General features: G+C 47.7%; 2 protein-coding genes across 2 annotated transcripts in view; one reads left to right on the plus strand and one right to left on the minus strand.

Moving 5' to 3' along the window:
• TMEM50A (transmembrane protein 50A) overlaps positions 1 to 26208 on the plus strand; it is a 131709-nt gene that overhangs the window by 44192 nt on the left and 61309 nt on the right. The gene's annotated exons all lie outside the window — the stretch shown is intronic.
• LOC309545621 (RH-like protein) overlaps positions 1 to 26208 on the minus strand; it is a 98853-nt gene that overhangs the window by 6087 nt on the left and 66558 nt on the right. The window contains exons 7-8 of the mRNA XM_082244871.1: positions 2352 to 2482; positions 2015 to 2094 (exon numbers count right to left, since the gene is read on the minus strand). Coding sequence (XP_082100997.1) covers positions 2015 to 2094; positions 2352 to 2482 — 211 coding nt within the window. The remainder of the gene's footprint in view (positions 1 to 2014; positions 2095 to 2351; positions 2483 to 26208) is intronic.

A 26208-nucleotide genomic window follows, 5' to 3' on the forward strand; every position in this document is an offset into this window, starting at 1 on the left:
TCATACTCTTGAGGCAACCCTTAGGGGGGAGGGGGCTGCTTTCAAGCTTGTTATTCATTTCTTTATAGTTCCAAGTATAACCCCTGTTATTTATTTAGAAACATTTTTTTTTCTTTATGGTATGATTTTATACGCAATTCTAATTATCTGGGTTGAATATGTGGAATTACTGTATTTGTAGATTGCTCAGGAGTAATGGTATAGTTTGTAGCATGATTATTTTTTGTATCTATTGCAAATAATGTATACTGTAATTGGTATTGTTGTTTTATATAGCTAATTAAAATGAACTATTTTCTGATAATTATTTTTGATGATTTATTATTTTGATCAGTAGTTTAAGCGGAACTACTGCCAAAAATAACAAGATAAAAATATAATTATCAAGAATAAAACAAAACCAGTCATTCCTGCATTATTACCTCCAGTTAAAATAATTCATTTTTATTTAAATATTTAAAAACTCACAAAAAAAAAAAACACAATGTAACATGGTGTTAGGCCACCATATTAGAAAATAGAAAGTATACAGTACAATATACCATTAATTGACTCTACCATAAAAGCTGCTCAGGGCCAAGGTATAATCACACTCCACTGCCAAATGGCCTCAGGGGGCCCAACAATATAGAAAAAGGAAAACAATTTTAAATAAAGCCATTGTTCAAAAACATACCCACTCAACCCTTCCAACCCCCACTTCCAAGCTGCATTACCGGCGGGCAATAATTTGAAACCAATTTTACAGTAGTAAAACTGGACCACGGCTCTCTAAACCTGAAGGATCAGTGTACCAGTATCCCAGAACTAAGTGGTCAGAATTTTAGAAATTCACGAATTTCCCTTTAACATCACAACTGTGTTATGTTAAAAAAAATACATTTAATTATGATTTATGTATGACAAAGCCATTGAAATTTGTGTCTTTTATATTTGCCTGGAGTTCAGCTTTTAATTTACTGATGGTATCGAGGGGCTGGGTTTTTTGATAGAGAAAGCTGTGTGCATGATGCTTGCTGAGCAAGGACTCTGGCCTCTAATAAATAAATTAGTGTTATGTTTAAAGTGTCCTGCTCTGCTTGCTACCATGCAAATGCAAACTGTATCAGAGAAAGGTCATGGAGGAAAGAAGGAGTGTGGGGGGAGAAAACACTTGGGGGCTCCCTCATAATTTTGCTTTGCGCTACCATGATTTTAGTTTTGCTTTGCGCTACCATGATTTTAGTTACATTTCTGAGTATTTGAACTGAGAGTTACATATCAGTTCTTAGCAGATGTGAAAATGTCTATGATTAAAGCACAATGTGAATATGGTATAGCAGTGCATCTTAGATTTCACCAAGGCTACATGTACTTGTCAGAGGTAACATACGAGCCTCACCTATCTTGTATGGAATCAATAAAAACAAAGACAAATGGTATACTAAATCAAACTGTTTTACACTTTATACACAGTCAATATGATGTATTTAATTTTGACAGTATATACTGTATGTTTTGGAATATAAAGCCACTTAGTCCTAACTACTTTGGACACCAGACCACACAGATAAGGACAGTCTAAGGGTTTGAACCAGCCTGGTAGAGGATCCTTTGTTGACTACTGCTTATACTATGGGCTTCAACATTTTGTAGGATAGTATTTGTTTCCAATCAGCGCACTTAGACCCTGGTCGCCTGACAGGTCGCCGTAGGTCGCCTGGCATAAAGAAGCTGTGGACCCGTTCTAATAGGAGCGACACAAGTCGCTCCGACTTAGAAAAAGGGTCCGGAGCTTCTTTGGGGCGACCTGGAGCGACCTGCATTGACTGCAGTGCCGGCTGCTCCGAGGTCGCGGTGCGAGCAGCGCGCCGCTACCTGTGAGGTCGCCCCGGGAAGTCGGATCGCCCAAGTATGAACAGGGCCTTAAAAGCAATATTGTCTTTTTCCAAATGAAGATTTTCTTTACATTGTGAGGACAAAAACATTTTAAAGTTCCACTACAGCATTTAGCTGTCTGTACTATTATTTGTACCTGTTAGAAGTCCACCAACCAGACTCAACGTCAGAGTTAGGAGTATACAACCTAAACCGACCAATGCTTGGTAAATGGGACTATGAAGAATACAAAACAGACACATATTAAATATAATGCAGGACAGGCAAGAAATATCAGTTTATGTGAAAAAAGACTGAATACAGCTACAAACTTCCATTGACCTAAACTATTTTTGGCATATTTATTAATGTTGTACATAAGACTATTTATAGAAAAATTGCTTAGAACATTTGTCTATAAATATATGGACATAAAGTGTAACACAACACTGAAAATATTTTAATAACAGCTGTACTATAAATCTTTTACTCACAGTTCAAATCTTCCAAAGTCTGCCACAAAGATGAAAAGCGCATAGGCCAATGCTCCAAGAAGACCAGGCAACCCAAAAGTGTAACTAACACCACATGTGTCATGTACCAATGTAACTACTTTCAGAGTGTCCTGCAAAATAATACATACAGTAGCTTTGGTAAGGTGATAAGATGTAGAGAAGTATTCAAGTAGATTATTCACTCCGATAATGCACAGCATGCAATACGTTCTTAGTCTTTTAACTTTGTAGTTAATAGAAGGTTACAAAGCAAAGTGTCTCCACAATTGTTGAAGGCAAGCTCAGCCTGAATCCCAGACTTAGTTAGGAAAAGACATCACAGGTGCTAATATCTGTGGCTACCTCAACCCAAACAGCCGTGGTTTAGCCAGAGTTTTGTAAGCTTTATACTTTATACTTGTCCTCTTCCTTTCCTTATTTTTGTACATACTTTATTCAGAAGTACACATACAAAGAGCGAAAGCTGGAATATATGGCTTACATCATACCGTGTATACAGTTACAGTTTGGTTTTCTTAGCAGATTTAATCTAAAGCCAAGAGCAAAAAAAACATGAAAATAGTGGGTCTAGAACAAGAATGGGCAAACTACGGCCCACGGGCCGTATACAGCCCGGCGGACCTTTTAATCCGGCCCGCGGAGCGCTAACTAATTTATTAATTTACAGTGGCGGCCGGTCCTAGGCTTCAGCAAAGGGTGGACCCAGGGCGCAGAGCAGTGCACCCCGAGCCCACCCATTGTGTGACAATAGCGAATGAAAATTTGCTATTGTCACACGGATCCTCCTCCTGGCCAATCAAGAAGCGGGTCTAATACCCACTTCCTGATTGGCCGCAAGGCAAACCCCATGCCATTGGCCGAGTAGGAGGCGGGAGGACTCGAGGAGATGCCGGGGAACTGAGGAGAAGCCGCTGCCGCCGCTGCTGCTACAGGTAAGTGCACTGGTCTCAGGGGGGGGGGGACACTGCATTGAAGGGGGCACGTACGCTGGTCTCTGCATTGAAGGGGGCACGCACGCTGGTCTCTGCATTGAAGGGGGCATGCACGCTGGTCTCTGCATTGAAGGGGGCATGCACGCTGGTCTCTGCATTGAAGGGGGCACGCACGCTGGTCTCTACATTGAAGGGGGCACACACACTGGTCTCTGCATTAAAGGGGGGCCCACACGCTGGTCTCTGCATTGAAGGGGCATGCATGCTGGTCTCTGCATTGAAGGGGGCATGCACGCTGGTCTCTGCATTGAAGGGGGCACGCTCGCTGGTCTCTGCATTGAAGGGGGCACGCACGCTGGTCTCTGAATTGAAGGGGGCACGCACGCTGGTCTCTGCATTGAAGGGGGCACGCACTCTTGTCTCTACATTGAAGGGGGCACACACGCTGGTCTCTGCATTGCCCCCTTCAATGCAGAGACCAGCGTGTGTGGTCTCTGCATTGAAAGGGGGCACACACGATGGTCTCTGCATTGAAAGAGGGCATGCACGATGGTCTCTGCATTGAAGGGGGCACGCACGCTGTTCTCTGTATTGAAAGGGGGCACGCACAATGGTCTCTGCATTGAAAGGGGGCACGCACGATGGTCTCTGCATTGAAGGGGGCACGCTGGTCTCTGCATTGAAGGGGGCACGCTGGTCACTGCATTGAAAGGGGCACGCTGGTCACTGTTTTGAAGGGGGCACACTGGTCACTGTGCATTGAAAGGGGGCATGCTGGTCACTGTGCATTGAAAGGGGGCACGCTGGTCACTACATTGAAGGGGGCACACTGGTCACTGCATTGAAGAGGGCACGCTGGTCACTGTTTTGAAGGGGGCACACTGGTCACTGTGCATTGAAAGGGGGCACGCTGGTCACTGTGCATTGAAAGGGGGCACGCTGGTCACTGTGCATTGAAAGGGGGGGACGCTGGTCTCTCTGCATTGAAAGGGGGCACGCTGGTCTCTCTGCATTGAAAGGGGGCACGCTGGTCACTGCATTGAAAGGGGGCACGCTGGTCACTCTGCATTGAAAGGGGGCACACTATACCTTAATTACTGAAGGCCCCTTTCACACTTTTGTGACCTCAAAGTCACGCAATTTTTTACAGCGTTTTTTGCCATCTACTCTTGGTCCGGCCCCCGGTTCCAATATATGAACATATTGCGGCCCTCGATTTAAAAAGTTTGCCCACCCCTGGTCTAGAATCACTACTGATTCCTAATATACTATTGTTCAATGGTCAGGCCATGGCATCACAGACTTTACCTCACATAATGCATGCAGGTAAAATAGCACATGAAAATGATCATACAAATAACCATAATATCAATAACAAAGACATTAACCATAAGGCTCAGGTCCATTTCTAGACTGTCTACAACAAAGAGCCTATTCGGTGTCAGATACCTCCTTTTGTGGGATAAGTTATTTACCTATACTAAGCAGATTAGCAAGGCAAAAACAATTTAAATCTATTACTCAGTAGATGAGGGTACAATCTGGTCAACTTTACATGTTCTTGTGTCAATGGAGGAACTATAGTGGAGCTAGGTAGCCCATGTATATGTGTGTGTATATATATATATATATATATATATATATATAAACAATAAATAATATAATATAATATAATATAATATAATATATCACATCACCCAATTCCCCTCTTCTTGGGTTCCCCGCTGGCACACCTGGCTCCCCCTTTTCTCTGTGCGCCCCCATAGGAAGCCTCTTTCTATGGGAGCACATGTGTGGGCTCGAACCCAAGCTGCGCTACCTGCATTCATAGACACACATCATGGCATGGGATTTGACTGACAGCAGTGGGAGCCAATGGCTCAGCAAAACCTGTGAGAGTAGAAAGTGAGCCTCTACAGAGGGGCATACCGCTGGATCGAGTGAGGGTTCGGGTAAGTGTAAGGTGGTAGTGAGGGGACCATACTGCTACTGGAACATTTTTTACCTTAACCATTTCAGCTTCAGAAGGTTTACCCCCCTTCATGACCAGGCCATTTTTTGTGATAAGGCACTAATTCACTTTAACTGAAAATTGAGCGGATGTGCAAAGCTGTACCCAAATAAAATTGATGTCTTTTTTTTCCCCACAAATAGAGCTTTCTTTTGGTGGTATTTGATCACCTGTGCGATTTTTAATTTTTGAAAAAAAGAGCGACAATTTTGAAAAAAAAAAAACTATATTTTTTACATTCTGATATATAACATTCCCAAAATTTTTTTAAAAAAATCAAAATTTTTTAACATTTGAGGGCAATTTGTTTTCTGCTACATATTTTTGGTAAAAAAAAATTATAATAAGCGTATTTTGATTGGTTTGCGCAAAAGTTATCATGTTTACTCACTACGGGAATGATTTGTTAATTTTATTTATTTTTTTTTTTTTACTAGTAATGGCGGGGATCTGCGATTTTTTTTGCAGGACTGCGACATTGCGGTGGACAGATCAGACCCCTAACTGACATTTTTAACACTTTTGGGGGTACCAGTGACATTACTACAGTAATCAGTGCTATAAATATGCACTGTTACTGTAATAATGACACTGGCAGGGAAGGGGTTAACTTTATTGGTGATCAGGGGGTTAAATGTATGCCTCATGCTTACTGACGTGTGTGGGGGAAGTGGATTGTGTGAAACAGACACAGATTGCAGGTTCAGCTATGCTGAATCCTGTAATCTGTGACTGTCTGTCACAGAGGAGATCTGCCCGCTTTGTTTACACAAGTGGGCGGATTTCCTCACTCGATCCCCGGCGATCGGGGAAGAGCGGCGGGGATCACCGCCTTTCCTCCCCTGGCCTGACTCCCGCTGTGTCTGAATACAGCAGGAGCGAGCCTCCGGCGGCGCGCGTGCCGCAGAGAGGGGGCGTTGTCCAGCGAGGTAGGTCTACGTCGCTGGACGATAACAAGCCACTTTGCCGCAGTACCCTCAATGTGAGCGGTCGGCAAGTGGTTAATCTGGTATTGCTTGCAGCAATAGGGGGCTGGACTTCACCTGATTATGCTTCTGTCTCTCATTGTCCACCTGAAGCTAATTGCTCATTTAGCAAGCTATAAGACACTGTCTCTCGCTTAGAGCAGTGTCAGTTCATTGATCTTTGTTCCAGATTGTTCCTGTTTGACAGACTTTGTTCCTGTGTTCCTATTTCCTGAGCATGTGTTCCAGACTGACTCCGGCTTCCATTCTTACCTTCGCTCCATGTTGTTCCTGCGACCTTATCTTCCTCTCATCTCCTGATCCTTATCCGGATTTGTGTCATCCAGTGACTACAGTTTTTCCTGGACTTCCCTTCCCATTGTATTCCTGCCGGTCCTGCTTATTGGAGCCCCGTCCCTGCCAAGCCCCCGTGCACAGATTCACAGCCCAGGTGGCTTTCTTACCTGGTCACCTTGGACTGTGAATATCTGCAAGGGTGAGCATACATCTCTGCATTACAGACTCCAACAAGGTAAGCCCTGACATAATGAACTGACCATATGGAGTCCGCAGAGATGTGCAAGCAGCTCACCCAGCAGGTGTTCAGCCTGGCCCAGACTGTGTTTGAGTTGCAGCAAGAAGTGCTGATACTTAAAGGCACAGTACGCCCAGCCCTGGAACCTGCACATCCAGAACCCTATGTCTTGTTACCTGACAGATTTGATGGTTCCCATTCCTCATTTACAACCTTCCGGATGGATTGTGAGCTCCTGTTTGTCCTTAAGCAAAGGACTTATTACAGTGACTTTATCAAGGTTCATTCTGCTATTAATCTACTTTCCGGAAGGATGAAGACATGGGCATACCAGAAGCTGCAGGAGAAAAGTCCTATCTTGGACAATTGGGAGTCATTTATAACTGCCATGGACTCTCAGTGTCTTACCTCCCAGAAAGCTCCTTCCAAGCCTGCTCCAGGCTCCCGCAGACCTCGGGTACCTAGAGAAAAAGGAAACCCATACGAATATGATGACTCTGCCTGGTCATGGTACAAGCCTGCCTTCAACAGCTGGCCTTGTCCCCCTGACACTACCCCAATACGTCTTGATCCTCCAGAGCCTAAAGAGGAGCCCATGGAGATTGGTGTCGTGCGCACCAGGCTGTCTTCCAAAGAAAGAGACTGTAGGAGAAACAGTGGCCTTTGTTTCTATTGTGGAGAGAGGGGGCATTTTATCACTTTTTGCCCAACTCGTCCATCCAGGCCTAAGGCTCTCGAGGTGGATACCATGCAGATCTGTCCTGTCTTCCCAGAAAAACAGCCTGGAAACTGATAGGTTGCTGCCAGCCCTGTCCCTGTTCTGTGACTGAAAAGGGGACCCAGACTATGGCAATCTTTGAAACCAGTACCCCTGTAGAAGTCCCTTCTCCAGCTCCAGGCGTGTCTGTACCTCTTCCTGAAGAAAGTACGGTTCTTGCAAGCACCTTCATTTCTTCCTGCTTTGGCGATGAAGTTCTTCCACCTGACTGCATATTTGCTTCTAATGGCACCATGGTACGTAAGCAGGATCTGAAAATGTTCTAAAAAGCATTGAAAGCGGCGAATGCCTCCCCTGAAAAAGTCCTGTGCGAAGAACCTGTTCTCACCCAGAGGGTGTCTTTAAAGGGGGGGGTACTGTCGCGGCTCTCGCCATGGCTCTGGCCGCCGTTAAGTACCTAACATGGGATTTGAACCTGGGTACTTTGATGTTCTGTCCTGTTATCCTGCCTCTGAGCCACACTTCAGCTCATATGGATCCAGTCTTGTTAATCTGGTATTGCCTGTAGCAATAGGGGGCTGGACTTCAGCTGATTATGCTTCTGTCTCTCAATGTCCATCTGAAGCTAATTGCTCATTTAAGCAAGCTATAAGACACTGCTTCTCGCTTAGAGCAGTGTCAGTTCATTGATCTTTGTTCCAGATTGTTCCTGTTTGACAGACTTTGTTCCTGTGTTCCTATTTCCTGAGCGTATGTTCCAGTCGGACTCTGGCTTCCATTCTTACCTTCGCTCCATGTTGTTCCTGAGACCTTATCTTCCTCTCATCTCCTGATCCTTATCCGGACTTGTGTCATCCAGTGACTACAGTTTTTCCTGGACTTCCCTTCCCATTGTATTCCTGCCGGTCCTGCTTATTGGAGCACTGTCCCTGCCAAGCCCCCGTGCACAGATTAACAGCCCAGGTGGCTTTCTTACCTGGTCAGCCTGCACTGTGGATATCTGCAAGGGTGAGCGTGCAGTACATCTCTGCATTACAGACTCCAACAAGGTAAGCCCTGACAAAAGCATTCTTTTAACAAACTCCTTTCCGCTTAATTTTATTGCATTTGCGGGCAGGTGTATAAGGAGTTTTCTGGTATATAGAGCATTTTTCACAACAGACATGCCAACATTTAGTTATGAGGGAAGTCATGGGTTTGGTGTACTTTGGGTACATACCTGTCCAGCTTCTGAGCCCAGGTAATACCCTTACCTTAATCTATTTCCCTTAAGCAGATTTTCCTTTACCCATTACTATGAAAGATAAATAGTAATTTAAAGGGAACCTGCAAGGGGTGTCTGTCAGGGAACCTCCTGTTAAATCATGCTGCTGAACAGAGTAGTCTTTAAGCCAGATCCGCTTTGTTAATCAAAATAGTGTTTTTGTTTCACTGAACAAGTCTTGGATTAGTCCTGTCAGTGGCCCTAAGAAGGGGTACAGACAGGATAGATTACGATTGTTAGATGATTTAGACAATCAATCTTGCTAACCTACTGATTTCACAGGTTTTTCGATTTAATCTTTAAGTTCCACTCCAGATAGGTCCTGCATCCGAAGCAGAGAAGGCAGAGACTTTGGAGGGACAAACCTGCTGATCAGCCTCTTATTCCAAGATATCTGCATCACTCCTAATGGAGTGGAGGTAAAACGCGCTGCAAGCCTGGAATTTGGCAGGAAGATCTTGCAGGCAGTGGTCCCACCCTAAGGTAGGCCTGTGGTTACTTTATTATCCTCTCATGTGTTGCGGCTCTGGAAGGTGAGAGGAGAAATCTGTCCGTTTGACTTACCAGAAACAGTGTTTCTACAAACCTTCCAGGATGGCAGGCCTACTTCCCGCCCAGTTAAAAAGGTTAGGAAAGAATGTAAACAATAGGTAGTAAGTACCTAAGTAATTATTCATCCCTTGTGAATCGGCTGGAGAACTACTGTTTTACAACTGAGGGACAAGGGGAAGGGTGGGCCTTTTAACAGCTGTGAACTGATTGTGTTTCTTTTAGGGTGGAGCCTCTCATCTCTCATGTGTTGCTGTCGTGGAAGGTTCGTAGAAACACCATTACCAGTAAGTCTAACAGACGGTTATCTGCAATCTGATGCCCTGCCAACAAAGCAACATTTTATAGAGAGGAGATACATGCTAACTTGGGGGTCAGTGGCTGCACATAATTGCTCAGTGAGTGATGTCATGGGACATATATGAGATGGACTGGTACAAATAAAGTGTTGTAGCTGATGATATGTCCAAGTATCCATCAAGAAATTCCTATAGCGTTCCCTTGAGTCACTCAAAGGCGTAAGCTTGCTTTTCGCTAGGAACTTATATTTGCATTTTTCTAACTTTTGCCCAAACTTTAAAAGAAACAAGGTGTTCACCTGGGGGAGACCACAAAAATCCTAATACTTGGGATAAGATCAACATCAGGGAGACTAGGGAACTATCCATTTTCTACATGTGGTGGGTCAGACATGAGGCCTCTAAACTCATTTAACATCCAAGGAGTATGGGCCAAATTCCTACCCACCGTAGTGTTTTTTATTTTCTCTATAGATACTTACCATTTAGAGGAAAGATAGAAATGTCAATTCAATATCTTTTGAAGCTCAGGTGCCTGATAATAAAGTTGTATGTTTGGCAACACCAAACCAACCATCTCCTTAGGTCTCCATAAGATAGTACAACATATAAGCTTGCCGGGGGCCTTTTGCTTCTCCAAATAAAATCAACAGACTCCTGATCTTCATTAAAAAGATTTGTGCTAAAGGATATAGGGATAATCTTCAGGTAAAACAGGAGCTGTGGCAACAAACTGATCTTCAGAATATTTATCTGCTCTAGCCATGTAAAGAAGGAATGGTCCCACCTGCCGAGATCACAACAGTATGCAACAAAGATCCAAAATAATAGGCATAAAAAAGACTGAAGTGATAAACCATCAGTGGCGGCTGGTGCTCAAAATTTTTGGGGGGGCGCAAAAACAAAAATGTAATAGGTATTGCTTCGCGGCAAAAAACGCGGTAAAAAAATTGCATGACTTTGAGGTCATGGTACAGGCATGGCACAGGTGATGGCATAGGCATGGCACATGTGATGGTATAGGCATGGCACAGATGGTACAGGCATGGCACAGGTGATGGAATAGGCATGGCAGAGATGGTATAGGCATGGAACAGGTGATGGAATAGGCATGGCACAGGTGATGGTATAGGCATGGCACAGGTGATGGAATAGGCATTGCACAGGTGATGGTACAGGCATTGCACAGGTGATGGTACAGGCATGGCACAGGTGATGGAATAGGCATGGCACAGATGGTATAGGCTTGGCACAGGTGATGGAATAGGCATGGCACAGGTGATGGTACAGGCATGGCACAGGTGATGGTACAGGCATGGCACAGGTGATGGAATAGGCATTGCACAGGTGATGGTACAGGCATTGCACAGGTGATGGTATAGGCATGGCACAGGTGATGGAATAGGCATTGCACAGGTGATGGTACAGGCATTGCACAGGTGATGGTACAGGCATGGCACAGGTGATGGAATAGGCATGGCACAGGTGATGGAATAGGCATGGCACAGGTGATGGAATAGGCATGGCACAGATGGTACAGGCATGGCACAGGTGATGGTACAGGCATGGCACAGGTGATGGAATAGGCATTGCACAGGTGATGGTACAGGCATTGCACAGGTGATGGTATAGGCATGGCACAGGTGATGGAATAGGCATTGCACAGGTGATGGTACAGGCATTGCACAGGTGATGGTACAGGCATGGCACAGGTGATGGAATAGGCATGGCACAGATGGTATAGGCATGGCACAGGTGATGGAATAGGCATGGCACAAATGGTACAGGCATGGCACAGGTGATGGTACAGGCATGGCACAGGTGATGGTATAGGCAGGTCACAGATGGTACAGGCATGGCACAGGTGATGGAATAGGCATGGCACAGATGGTATAAGCATGGCACAGGTGATGGAATAGGCATGGCACAGATGGTACAGGCATGGCACAGGTGATGGTAAGGTCATGGCACAGATGATGGAATAGGCATGGCACAGATGGTATAGGCATGGCACAGGTGATGGAATAGGCATGGCACAGGTGATGGAATAGGCATGGCACAGATGGTATAGGCATGGCACAGGTGATGGAATAGGCATGGCACAGATGGTACAGGCATGGCGCAGGTGATGGAATAGGCATGGCACAGGTGATGGTATAGGCATGGCACAGGTGATGGTATAGGCATGGCACAGGTGATGGTATAGGCATGGCACAGGTGATGGTACAGGCATGGCACAGGTGATGGAATAGGCATGGCACAGATGGTATAGGCATGGCACAGGTGATGGAATAGGCATGGCACAGATAGGTACAGGCATGGCACAGGTGATGGTACAGGCATGGCACAGGTGATGGTATAGGCAGGGCACAGATGGTACAGGCATGGCACAGGTGATGGAATAGGCATAGCACAGATGGTATAGGCATGGCACAGGTGATGGAATAGGCATGGCACAGATGGTACAGGCATGGCACAGGTGGTGGAATAGGCATGGCACAGATGGTACAGGCATGGCGCAGGTGATGGAATAGGCATGGCACAGATCGTACAGGCATGGCACAGGTGATGGAATAGGCATGACACAGGTGATGGTAAGGTCATGGCACAGGTGGTGGAATAGGCATGGCGCAGGTGGTGGTACAGGCATGGCACAGATGGTACAGGCATGGCACAGGTGATGGAATAGGCATGGCACAGGTGATGGTAAGGTCATGGCACAGGTGATGGTAAGGTCATGGCACAGGTGATGGTAAGGTCATGGCACAGGTGGTGGAATAGGCATGGCACAGATGGTACAGGCATGGCGCAGGTGATGGAATAGGCATGGCACAGGTGATGGAATAGGCATGGCACAGGTGATGGTAAGGTCATGGCACAGGTGGTGGAATAGGCATGGCACAGGTGGTGGAATAGGCATGGCACAGGTGATGGTACAGGCATTGCACAGGTGATGGTACAGGCATGGCACAGGTGATGGAATAGGCATGGCACAGATGGTATAGGCATGGCACAGGTGATGGAATAGGCATGGCACAAATGGTACAGGCATTGCACAGGTGATGGTACAGGCATGGCACAGGTGATGGTATAGGCAGGGCACAGATGGTACAGGCATGGCACAGGTGATGGAATAGGCATGGCACAGATGGTACAGGCATGGCACAGGTGATGGTAAGGTCATGGCACAGGTGATGGAATAGGCATGGCACAGATGGTATAGGCATGGCACAGGTGATGGAATAGGCATGGCACAGATGATGGTATAGGCATGGCACAGGTGGTGGAATAGGCATGGCAAAGATGGTATAGGCATGGCACAGGTGGTGGAATAGGCATGGCACAGATGGTATAGGCGTGGCACAGGTGATGGAATAGGCATGGCACAGATGGTACAGGCATGTCGCAGGTGATGGAATAGGCATGGCACAGATGGTACAGGCATGGCACAGGTGATGGAATAGGCATGGCACAGGTGATGGTATAGGCATGGCACAGGTGATGGTATAGGCATGGCACAGGTGATGGTACAGGCATTGCACAGGTGATGGTACAGGCATGGCACAGGTGATGGAATAGGCATGGCACAGATGGTATAGGCATGGCACAGGTGATGGAATAGGCATGGCACAGATGGTACAGGCATGGCACAGGTGATGGTACAGGCATGGCACAGGTGATGGTATAGGCAGGGCACAGATGGTACAGGCATGGCACAGGTGATGGAATAGGCGTGGCACAGATGGTATAGGCATGGCACAGGTGATGGAATAGGCATGGCACAGATGGTACAGGCATGGCACAGGTGATGGAATAGGCATGGCACAGATGGTACAGGCATGGCACAGGTGGTGGAATAGGCATGGCACAGATGGTACAGGCATGGCGCAGGTGATGGAATAGGCATGGCACAGATGGTACAGGCATGGCACAGGTGATGGAATAGGCATGGCACAGGTGGTGGTAAGGTCATGGCACAGGTGGTGGAATAGGCATGGCACAGATGGTACAGGCATGGCGCAGGTGATGGAATAGGCATGGCACAGATGGTACAGGCATGGCACAGGTGATGGAATAGGCATGACACAGGTGATGGTAAGGTCATGGCACAGGTGGTGGAATAGGCATGGCGCAGGTGGTGGAATAGGCATGGCACAGATGGTACAGGCATGGCACAGGTGATGGAATAGGCATGGCACAGGTGATGGAATAGGCATGGCACAGGTGATGGTAAGGTCATGGCACAGGTGGTGGAATAGGCATGGCACAGATGGTACAGGCATGGCGCAGGTGATGGAATAGGCATGGCACAGGTGATGGAATAGGCATGGCACAGGTGATGGTAAGGTCATGGCACAGGTGGTGGAATAGGCATGGCACAGGTGATGGAATAGGCATGGCACAGGTGATGGTAAGGTCATGGCACAGGTGGTGGAATAGGCATGGCACAGATGGTACAGGCATGGCGCAGGTGATGGAATAGGCATGGCACAGGTGATGGAATAGGCATGGCACAGGTGATGGTAAGGTCATGGCACAGGTGGTGGAATAGGCATGGCGCAGGTGGTGGAATAGTCATGGCACAGATGGTACAGGAATGGCACAGGTGATGGTAAGGTCATGGCACAGGTGGTGGTAAGGTCATGGCACAGATGGTACAGGCATGGCGCAGGTGGTGGAATAGGCATGGCACAGGCATGGCACAGGTGATGGAATAGGCATGGCACAGATGGCACAGGCATGGTGCAGGTGGTGGAATAGGCATGGCACAGGCATGGCACAGGTGATGGAATAGGCATGGCACAGATGGCACAGGCATGGCGCAGGTGGTGGAATAGGCATGGCACAGGTGATGGAATAGGCATGGCACAGATGGTACAGGCATGGCGCAGGTGGTGGAAAAGGCATGGCATAGGCATGGCACAGGTGATGGAATAGGCATGGCACAGATGGTACAGGCATGGCGCAGGTGGTGGAATAGGCATGGCACAGATGGTACAGGCCAGGCGCAGGTGGTGGAATAGGCATGGCACAGGTGATGGAATAGGCATGGCACAGATGGTACAGGCATGGCTCAGGTGGTGGAAAAGGCATGGCATAGGCATGGCACAGGTGATGGAATAGGCATGGCACAGATGGTACAGGCATGGCGCAGGAGGTGGAATAGGCATGGCACAGATGGTACAGGCCAGGCGCAGGTGGTGGAATAGGCATGGCACAGGCATGGCGCAGGTGGTGGAATAGGCATGGCACAGGCATGGCACAGGTGATGGAATAAGCACTTACCTGGCGACGGCTCGGCTCCCGGCGGCGGCTTCTCCCCTCCTCGCGACTCCTCTTCTGCGGCGGGCTGCGGCGGGAAAGTGACCGGGCGGTGACGGTGAGTGACTGATGCACGCACCGGCACCGCCCCCAACGAGGTCACCATGGATGTCCTGAATCATGATTGGTCCAGGCTGGAGTCTGGACCAATCATGATCCAAGACATCACAAAGGGGGTGGTGTAGCGCAGAGCTCTGCGCTACAATTACGCCCCAGAAGGCCGTCTATCGGCGCCTCTGCGGGTGGAAAACCCCACCCCCATAGGCACCAATGAGACGGGCGCCCCTTGTGGGCAAAAAAATTTTTTTTTTTTTAAATCTTTTTTTTTTCTTTTTCTTTTTTTTTGGGGGGGGGGGGGGGCGGCGCCCCTGCGCCCCCTATGGGCCGGCCGCCACTGTAAACCATTTGTATGTTTACAACCGATTGTATGCTCAAGAACGGAGAACTTGCTGCAATTGTTGGTTCATGGCTGGACAAATGGTAAGTGATAGATTTTCTGACTTGTTACGGTTTATTTTAAAGTGGTAATAAAGATTCCTCTTTTTAAAAAATGTAATAAATAACATGTCATACTTACCTGCTCTGTGCAGTGGTTTTGCACAGAGCAGCCTCCATCCTTCTCTTAGGGTCCCCCACTGGCACTCCTAGTCCCCCCCTCCCCCTTGACCAGTGCCCCCAATAGGAAGCCACTTGCTATGGGAAAACTGGTGCATGCTCAGTCCCGAGCCCTGCTCTATGTACTCCATAAGACACATAGAGCCCTAGATCGGCCCCGTCCCCCGCTCTCTCCTCATTTGCTTACTGTCTTAGTAGCTGTGATTGACAGAGGACAGAGATATAAAAGGACAGAGATTTAAAGTACATTTGAAACATAATCGGTATATTTGGAAATAAGAACATCCCAACTAATCATAAAACTCAAATGCAGATGAGCAATAATAACATAACCAACAAAAAAGTTTATTATTGCCACTTTTATAAAACCTCATTCAGGCTAAATCTGGGTAGTTTCTTTGTTTTGCTTATTTTATTCCCCAAATCCTATATTAACATGCACTGTAAAGTGCAGTTTACTATTGTGTGAGTTCAGTGACTAAGTTTATTTTTTCTAAAAATAGATTTTTTTAGCATATATTTGGAACTAAATTTCTCATACTCATTTTCATTTTAGTGGCAGGGCATTTTAAAAAGTAGATCATCAACAATAGCCTTCATAATTTTCTCAAGAAATGTTTTCCTTTAACCGCTTCTGGCAAGTCCACTGTACATATAAGGCTGGGCAAGACAAGCATCGTTCTGCGAGGATATACCTGTACATCTTTCCAGAACTGCATCTCATAGACACCCCCTGGAGTGCGCAGCAGCGCAATTTGTGACCACTGTGTCCACTGGACACAGCAGACCACTGATCGATGTAGCCACTGTGCTCTACCCTGCTGCTATGTGATCACTGTGACCAATCGCAGTGATCACATTCCCTGTAGTAAACAATTACTTTTATTCATGATGCCATTGCTTACTACTGTGATCTCTGTGGTTGGTCACAATGATCACATGTTACAGGGCCAATCACAGCGGCCCTGTACCATATGATAGCTGTTGCCAATCACAGCTATCACAGTAGTTCCCAAAGGCTGCATGAATACTGCCGATCACTGTCAGAAATGACTGCTTACTTAGCCATCATAGCTATCTAAGATTATTCATAGTGCAAAAAAATCCTAGTCACCTCCACAGAGTAGTACAAAAAAAATCCCAGTCACCTCCACAGAGTAGTAAAAAAAAATTATATATATATATATATATATATATATATATATATATACACACACACACACACATACACACAGTATATAGTCACCAGAGCAAGTGCAGAGTCACTGTGAAGATCAAGTACAATTGCTGGCTGCTCTGATATTACTGTATGTCAGCAGTGCCACATGTCCCTAATCACAGCTACCCCAGTTAAATTGTCCCTGACCTCCTCCACACCAGTTCTGTTGTCCCAGATCACTGCCACACCAGTCATATTGTCCCTGATCGCCGCCACACCAGTTCCAGTGTCCCTGATCACCGCCACATAGTCATGTTGTTCCTAATCACTGCCACACCAGTCCTAGTGTCCCTGATCACAGCCACACCAGTCATATTGTCCCTAATCACCACCACAACAATCGCAGTGTCCCTGATCACTGCCAGACCAGTCGCAGTATCACCACACCAGTGTATGCCAGAAACAGTGTCCCTGATTGTCGCCACACCAGTCCCAGTGTCACCAGACCATTGTAAATTAGGAACAGTATTCCTGATCACCGCCACACCAGTGCAGTGTTGTCTCTGCTTGCCGCCTTTACTAACCCTGGCCTTTTTATTGATCATGTTTCTGCCTGTTACCAGGACTGATTCTTTCCCTGTTTACTGATCATGTCTCTGCCTGCAACCTTGAAGTGATTCTTCCACATGTTCGACTGACTATGTTCCTGCGAGACACAAGTCCTAGCCATCCCCTGCTGACACTTTCACTCCTGGAACCACAGCAACTGTTTTTTTCATCCTTTCTTCAGCCTCCCATACTTCCTGGCCACTGATTATGGCATGGCCTGAGAACAGTCATGTACCAGTAGGCTAGACTTGCTCAGCTTATAGGAAATGGAACTGCTATTGGTGACACTACACTAAGCTATATTCCCTGACGACTTGTAATAAGGTGACCCCATTACAGTACATTGGTATTGATACAATTGGTTGATTTGTGTGATACACAAGTTACAATGTCCACCATATTTTTAGTACAAAAAAGTCTCACACATGTGGTATCCCCATACTTAGGAGGTGTAGAAGAATGTGTTTTGGGGTGTAATTGTAAGTATGCCCATGCTTTCTGTGAGAAATATTAAATTGACAACGTTGTTTAACAAAAATTAATTTTCATTTTCTTGCTGCCTTTTTTTTAAAAAAACTTGTGGCAAAACAATTACGTCTTCATAAAACTGACCATGCCTCTTAAATACTTTGGTTGTTTGATTTCCAAAATGTGGTCAATTTGTGGGTGTTTCCACTGTCCTGGTGCTCCAGGACTTATAAAAAATGTGATAAATAGTCAGGAAATTAGAAGCGTAATTTATGCCGCTAGAACGCCTGAAGGTGCTTCCTTGAATTTTGGCCTCCTCTATGGCTAGGCTGTGAAAAAGTCTCACACGTCGTATTGCCATATGCGGGAGAAGTAGCAGAATGTGTTTTGGGGTGTCATTGTAATGCCTATGGTGTGTGTTAGAAATATATTATTAATTCACAACTGTGTGAAAAAGTGTAAAAAAAAAAAAAAAGTTTTCATTGTCTTTCCGGTATTTTCCAAAAAGTTGGAAAAACGTGAAAAAAAAAATGAAATTTTTAAAAGACTCAATGTGCCGTTTTAGATAGCACTTGCTTTTCAAAATGGGGTCATTTTGTGGACATTTCTGCTTTCCTGATGCTCCAGGGCCTTTAAAAATGTGATGGGTAGTCAGAAAATGAGATGCGTAATTTCTGCATAATTTATGCTCCTTGGATTTTGGGTCCCACTATGCAACTAGGCTTTGAAAAAGTCTCACACGTGTTTTCCCCATACTTGCGAGGCTTAACAGAAATGTGTTTTGGGATGCAATTCTAAGTGTGCCTATGCCGTGTGTGAAAAAAAAGAAAACTGGTAAAATGACAACTTTGTATGTACAGTATACTTTGTTGTGGAAACACCCACAACTTTGTGTAAAATAAACAATGTTTATTTAATTTCTTCATTTTTAAACAAATTGAGATAAATAATTACAACTTAAAAAAAAAAAAAATCATCATGCCTCTTACCAAATACCCTGGACTGTTTCCTTTCCATAAAGGGGTATTTATACTCTCCTGGCCTCAAGAAGCGAGATAGGCAGTCATTAGGATTGACTTGGGACACCTGCCTTTTAGTGATGGACGAACATCGGACGGGGCAGTTCACAAACGCGATCCGCAAACTTTCTCAAATGTTCGCGAACCGCAAGTTTGCGGCGGACCCCATTCACTTTAATGGCAGGCGAACATTAAAAACCTCCAGGTCATATTTGCAGCAAAAAAATACTTAGTAGCTGTGCACACATAGTCCCACAAATGGACATTGACATACCAGAAGTATTGCTATTGGAAAAGTTGTCATAAAAAATTTATTTTTTTTTCAGCCAAAAAATGTATTTATTTTTTTTCTAAATCAGCCATAACTGACAGCAGCCGGTAAATACATGTCAAATACATAAAGGGTCCTTTCACATGTCTGTAAAATGGGTCCGCATCCGTTCCACGATTTAGCGGAACGTTGATTTTCAATGCCAGTCTGAAAAATTAGGCATTCACAGGATAAAGAAGTAAGTGTCGGCCAGTACAGGCCCCAAAAATTAGCCCACAGGCGTTCCCCTGACAGCAAAGAACTTTGTATTCTGTGGCTGGAGGTACATTAGGCATTCACAGGATACAGAAGTAAGTGTCGGTCAGTACAGGCCCCAAAAATTAACCCACAGGCGTTGTATTCTGTGGCTGGAGGTTGCTGCGTGGAGCAGGGACAGACTGTATAGTGACACAAGTCGCTAGCTAATAGGTCCACAAAAGTATTTTGTCAGTGTAGGGAGAGGTTGCTGTGTGGAGCTGGGACAGACTGTAGCAATTAGGCATTCAACGGACATAAAAGGCCTTTTATGCCTCTGTATTTACCTAAGACAGGGACCATGAATTGTTATGGGTGGTGGCGGATATTTGTGGCCTGTCATGAGGAATTTGAATCAAACATGGTCTACTGGTCACATGTGTTGAATTCCTCCGAGATCCAAGCCTCATTCATTTTTAGAAATGTGACATAGTCAACACTGTCGTGAGCTAGGCGTGTGAGCTTATTGGTCACGATCCCCCCTGCTGCGCTGAACGTGCTTCTGGACAGGACATTGGACGAGGGGCAAGCCAACAGTTCCATTGCAAATTGTGCAAGCTCTGGCCAGAGGTCAAGCCTGCCCACCCAGTAGTCCAGGGGTTCATCACTTCTCAGAGCGTCCACATCGGCCGTTAACCCGATGTAGTCGGACACCTGTCGGTCTATGCGTTCCCTGATGCTGGAGCCTTTGCATTCCACGCATAGGTCGCAGCAAGCCCAACACTCACCTAGGGACGATCCGGATGGAAAATAGGGTTTCCGTCCGTCCAGATTTGACGGATTGGATCGGATGTCAGCGGACATGTCTCCGCTGACATCCGATGCCCCATAGACATGCATGGGGGGACCGTTCAGATCCGCCCAAAAAAACAGACAGGCGGATCTGAGCGGTCCGCCTGTGTGAAAGGGGCCTAAGAAGGCACCTGGACTCCCATCACCGAGCCCAGTGGGAGCAACGCCGTCAGAACCCACGCTCCAGGCTCTCGCCATCCAGCCTCTTCTCCTTCTTCTCTCTCCTCACAATTGTCCTCCGCTCCACTCCACCTTCCATCATGCCATCCTCCCGTTTTTCTAGAAAAAGGCAGGCTTCCGTGGCCCAAATGTTTGAGCGTAAAAAAATGACGCCGGATAACCCTCTTGCCCAACGGTTGACCGCTGGCTTGTCGGAACTGATAGCCCACCAACTACTGCCATATAAACTGGTGGACTCTGATGCCTTTCGAACATTTGTGGCCTCTGGAACACCACTATGGAAGGTCCCAGGATGGAAATATTTCTTGCAGAAGAGTGTCCCAGAGCTATATGGCCATGTTCAGTGGCAAGTGAATGTATCTCTGGCACACAGTGTTGGTGCCAAGATACATCTGACCACAGACACGTGGTCTAGCAAACATGGGCAGGGAAGGTATATAACTTTTACTGCCCACTGGGTGAACCTTCTGACGGCCGTCAAGCATGTAACCCGTGGCACCCATGTAGATTTGGTTTTACCGCCACGGATTGCATGCAGGCCTGCCTCTTTTTCTCCTCCTCCTACTCCATCCTCCCTCTCCTCTTCGGCTGACTCTTCCTTTTCCGCTGCTACCGTCAATTCCGCTGCGCCACCCAAGATCCCCAGAACCTTTTCAGCATTCCAGGTGAGACGTTGCTATGCTGTGCTGCGTCTGTTGTGCCTGGAAGCCAAAAGCCACACTGATCATGCACTCCTTTCAGCTTTGCATTGGCTAACACCACTCAATTTGACAGTTGGTAAAGTGGTGTGTGACAACGGTGCCAATCTGCTGAGCGTGCTGAAACAGGGCAAAATCACACACGTGCCATGCATGGCACACGTCCTGAACTTGGTCGTGCAGTGATTCGTTGTCAAATACCCTGGGGTCCAGGACGTCTTGCGGCAGGCCAGGAAAATCTCGGCCCATTTCAGAAGATCTTACACAGCCATGGCTCGCCTTGCTGACATTCAGCGGCGACACAACCTGCCTGTCAGACATCTTATTTGGAACTCAACCTTGTAAATGCTTGATAGGCTGCTCCAGCAGAAACGTGCAGTTAACGACTACCTGTACGAACTCTGTGGCAGGACAGGTTCTGGGGAGCTTTGGTTTTTTTCACCGCGCCAGTGGCTGCTCATGCGCGACGCATGCAGACTTCTGCAGCCATTTGATGAGATCCCCAAACTGGTCAGTCACAGCCAGGGCGCCATCAGTGACATCGTACCTTACGCTTTCTTTCTGGAGCATGCATTGCATCGTGTCATTGATCAAGCCGTCGAGGAGCAGGAGCAGGAGCAGGAAGATGAGGAAGTAGCAATGCAGGATGAATATAGAAAGCATATTGTAGTGGATTTGTATTGTGCAGCATTGTGACTGGTGAGCGGTTCTGCAGCTATACTACAACTACAAAGAGTAACAAACGCAATTAGAAAAAAGTATTGTTACTGGAATGATAGACCAGTGGCCCCCCAAAACGATAGATTGAAGCGGGGGTGTTATATAACAATATACTTTCATAATAGTGTATTTGGGTACTGCAGACATTTTGCCTCTGCATCATCGACGTCACCTTCCCCACCACTAACATTAGAGATCTCGGAGTAGGCAGCAACAGCGGGGACCAACCTCCTTCGGCTAATCTGGGTACTGTCGTCAGAGTGCTGAGTGGTGGCTGTTGCTACCTCCTCTTCCTGATCCGATGCCAAGAATGGCTGCGCATCGTAAATGTCATGCGATGGATCGGAAAATAATTCCTGACTCAAGCGGAGGGTATATGGTGGTCGTGGTGGTGTTGGTGGCAGAGGCGTAACTAGGGTCTCCAGCACCCTTGGCGAGGAGCTGTATCACCCCCCCCCCCCCCCGAGAAAGAGAGAGAGCATTTGACAGAGGGGGAGGACTTGACAGAGAGATGGGGTGACAGAGAGAGAGGGGTGACAGAGAGACAGAGAGAAAGGGGGGGTGACAGAGAGAGGGGGAGTGACAGAGAGAGAGAATGGGTGACAGAGAGAGAGAGACAGAGAGAAAGAGGGGGGGTGAAAGAGAGAGAGCATGAGGGACAGAGAAAGAGAGAGAAGGGGTGACAGAGAGAGAGAGAAGGGGTGACAGAGAGAGAGGGGGGGAGAGAGAGGGGATGACAGGGAGAGAGAGGGGTGACAGGGAGAGAGAGAGAGAGGGGGGGGTGACAGGGAGAGAGAGAGAGGGGGGTGACAGGGAGAGAGAGAGAGGGTGATAACAGGGAGAGAGAGAGGGGTGGCAGGGAGAGAGAGAGAGAGGGGTGACAGGGAGAGAGAGAAAGGGGTGACAGAGAGAAAGAGGGTGTGACAGAAAGAGAGAATGGGTGACAGAGAGAGAGAGAAGGGGTGACAGAGAGAGAGAGAAAATGGGTGACAGAGAGAGAGGGGGGAAAGAGAGAGAGGAAGGAGAGAGAGAGAGAGAGGGGATGACAGGGAGAGAGAGGGGGGTGACAGGGAGAGAAAGAGAGGGGGGGTGACAGGGAGAGAGAGAGAGAGGGGGGTGAAAGGGAGAGAGAGAGAGAGGGGGATAACAGAGAGAGAGAGGGGTGACAGGGAGAGAGAGAGAGGGGTGACAGGGAGAGAGAGAGAGAGGGGGTGACAGGGAGAGAGAGAGGGGTGACAGAGAGAGAGAGAGAGAGAAGGGGTGACAGAGAGAGAGAGAGAGAAGGGGTGACAGAGAGAGAGAGAAGGGGTGACAGGGAGAGAGACAGGGCGAGAGAGAGGGGATAACAGGGAGAGAGAGAGAGAGGGGTGACAGGGAGAGAGGGGTGACAGGGAGAGAGAGAGGGGGTGACAGGGAGAGAAAGAGAGAGAGGGAGGGGTGACAGGGAGTGTGAGAGAGGGGGTGACAGGGAGTGAGAGAGGGGGTGACAGGGAGAGAGAGAGGGGGGTGACAGGGAGAGAGAGAGGGGTGACGGAGAGAGAGAGAGAGGGGGGGTGACAGGGAGAGAGAGAGAGGGGGTGACAGGGAGAGAGAGAGGGGGTGGCAGGGAGAGAGAGAAAGGGGGTGACAGAGAGAGGGGGGTGACAGGGCGAGAGAGAGGGGGGTGACAGGGCGAGAGAGAGGGGGTGAAAGGGCGAGAGACAGAGGGGGAGAACTTGACAGAGAGATGGGGTGACAGAGCGAGAGATGGGGTGACAGAGAGAAAGGGGGGTGACAGAGAGAGGGGGAGTGACAGAGAGAGAGAAGGGGTGACAGAGAGAGAGGAAGGAGAGAGAGAGGGGATGACAGGGAGAGAGAGGGGGGTGACACAGTGAGAAAGAAAGAGAGGGGGATAACAGGGAGAGAGAGAGAGAGGGGTGACAGGGAGAGAGGGGTGACAGGGAGAGAGAGGGAGTGACAGAGAGAGAGAGGGGGGTAGACAGGGAGAGAGAGAGAGGGGGGTAGACAGGGAGAGAGAGAGGGGGTGACAGGGAAAGAGAGAGGGGTGACAGAGAGAGAGGGGGGGTTGACAGGGAGAGAGAGAGGGGGTGACAGGGACAGAGAGAGAGGGGTGACAGGGAGGGAGAGAGGTGGTGACAGGGAGAGAGAAGGGGGTGACAGGGAGTGAGAGGGGGGGCACAGAGAGAGAGGGGATGACAGGGAGAGAGAGGAGGTGACAGGGATTGAGGGGGGTGGCACAGAGAGGGGGGTGACAGAGAGAGAGAGAGGGGGTGACAGGGAGAGAGAGGGGGGTGACAGGGAGAGAGAGAGAGAGGGGGGTGACAGGGACAGAGAGAGAGAGGGGGGTGACAGGGACAGAGAGAGAGAGGGGGGTGACAGGGAGAGAGAGAGGGGGGTGACAGAGAGAGAGGGGGTGACACAGAGAGAGAGGAGGGGGACAGAGAGAGAGGAGGGGGACAGAGAGAGAGAGGGGGGTGACAGAGGGAGAGAAAGAGGGGGTGACAGACAGGGAGAGAGAGGAGGGGTGACAGACAGGGAAAGAGAGATGGGGTGACAGGGAGAGAGAGAGGGGGGTGACAGGGAGAGAGAGAGGGGGTGACAGGGAGAGAAAGAGGGGGGTGACAGGGAGAGAAAGAGGGGGGGGTGACAGGGAGAGAAAGAGGGGGGTGACAGGGAGAGAGAGAGAGAGGGGGGTGACAGGGAGAGAGAGAGGGGGGGTGACAGGGAGAGAGAGAGGGTGACAGGGAGAGATGGGAGGGTGACACGGTGAAAGGGGGTGACAGGGAGAGGGGGGATGACAGGGAGAGGGGTGGAAGAGGGGGTAAGGAGGAGGAGGGGGGTGAGGAGGGGGTAAGGAGGAGGAGGAGGGGGGGAGAAAGGTGGAGGGGGGTAAGGAGGGGGTGGAAGAGGGAGTTTGGAGGAGGGGAGGAGAGGGGGGAAGAAGGTGGATTGGTTGCGTGCGAACTGTCAGATCGCACTGCGATATTCGATCTGAGCTGGGGGTGTCGTTAACTTTGAATTGACACCCCCAGCGTATCGCATATGGCAGTGTGAACTGCCTGTGTTGCGGATGCGATGCAGGAACACGCGGATCTATTCGCAGTGTTCCCGCATTGCATCAGTGTAAACCGGCACTGACAATCTGTCCCTGCTCCCCACAGCAACCTCTCCCTACACTGATAAAAGACAGAATATAGACAGTACACCTATACCAGTCCTTAAAGGACTTTTGTGGACCCATTACCGAGCGATCTGTGTCACTGGCAATCTGTCCCTGCTCCACACAGCAAACCTCTCCCTACACTGACAAAAGGCAGAATGTAAAATGGCAGCCAGGTCAGGTATATTTATAAGGTAGGGGGTATGTCCATGTGCTGAAATGTCTCAATTGGCTGTCCTGTACCACCCGATGGATGTGTCATGGGTCAAAGTTCTTCACAATGTAAAAGAATATGGCGGCCGCGAACATCGCCATATGTTCGCATGATCGGGACTCTGTGCAGGCGAGTTAAGTTCCTCCACCCCAAACTCCCTCATCCATGTTTTTATGGACCTTGCTTTGTGCAATGGTCCAAATAATTTGGTCGAGGGGGAATTATGGTTTGGGGTTGTTTTTCAGGGGTTGGGCTTGGCTCCTTAGTTCCAGTAAAGGAAACTCTTAAGGCGTCAGCATACTAAGACATTTTGGACAATTTCATGCTCCCAACTGTGTGGAAACCGTTTGGGGATGGCCCCTTCCTGTTCCAACATGACTGTGCACCAGTGTACAAACAAGGTCCATAAAGACATGTGTGAGCGAGTTTAGGGTGGGGGAACTGACCTCAACCCAATAGAACACCTTTGGGATGAATTAGAATGGAGACTGCAAGCCATTCCTTCTCGTCCAACACCAGTGCCTGACCTCACAAATGTGCTTCTGGAAGAATGGTCAAACATTCCCATAGACACACTTCTAAACCTTGTGGACAGCCTTCCCAGAAAAGTTGAAGCTGTTATAGCTGCAAAGGGTGGGCCAACTCAATATTGAACCTTACAGTCTAAGACTGGGGTGCCATTAAAGTGTGTCTGTAAAGGCAGGTGTCCCAATATTTTTGACAATATAGTGTATTTCCATAGTTTGTAGACTCTATACTTTCACACGGACTAAAACAATATACACTTATTTGGGTTATTTTTTTACTAAGGAAATGTAGAATACTAGATTTTGTTCTACATTTATGAAGAAAGATTATTTATTTGCAAAAATTTTAACAGAAACTAAGAAAAACTTTTTTTTTCAAAACTTTCAGTTGGCATTAAAAAAAATAAAAAAAAACCAGGGGTGATGAAATACCACCAAAAGGAAGCTCTGTCAGAAAAATTCTCACAATTTAATTTGGGTACAGTGTTGCATAACTGAATACTTGTCCTTTAAAA

Source organism: Pelophylax lessonae (assembly GCF_965119305.1).
Source record: "Pelophylax lessonae genome assembly, chromosome: 2".
NCBI lineage: Eukaryota > Metazoa > Chordata > Amphibia > Anura > Ranidae > Pelophylax > Pelophylax lessonae.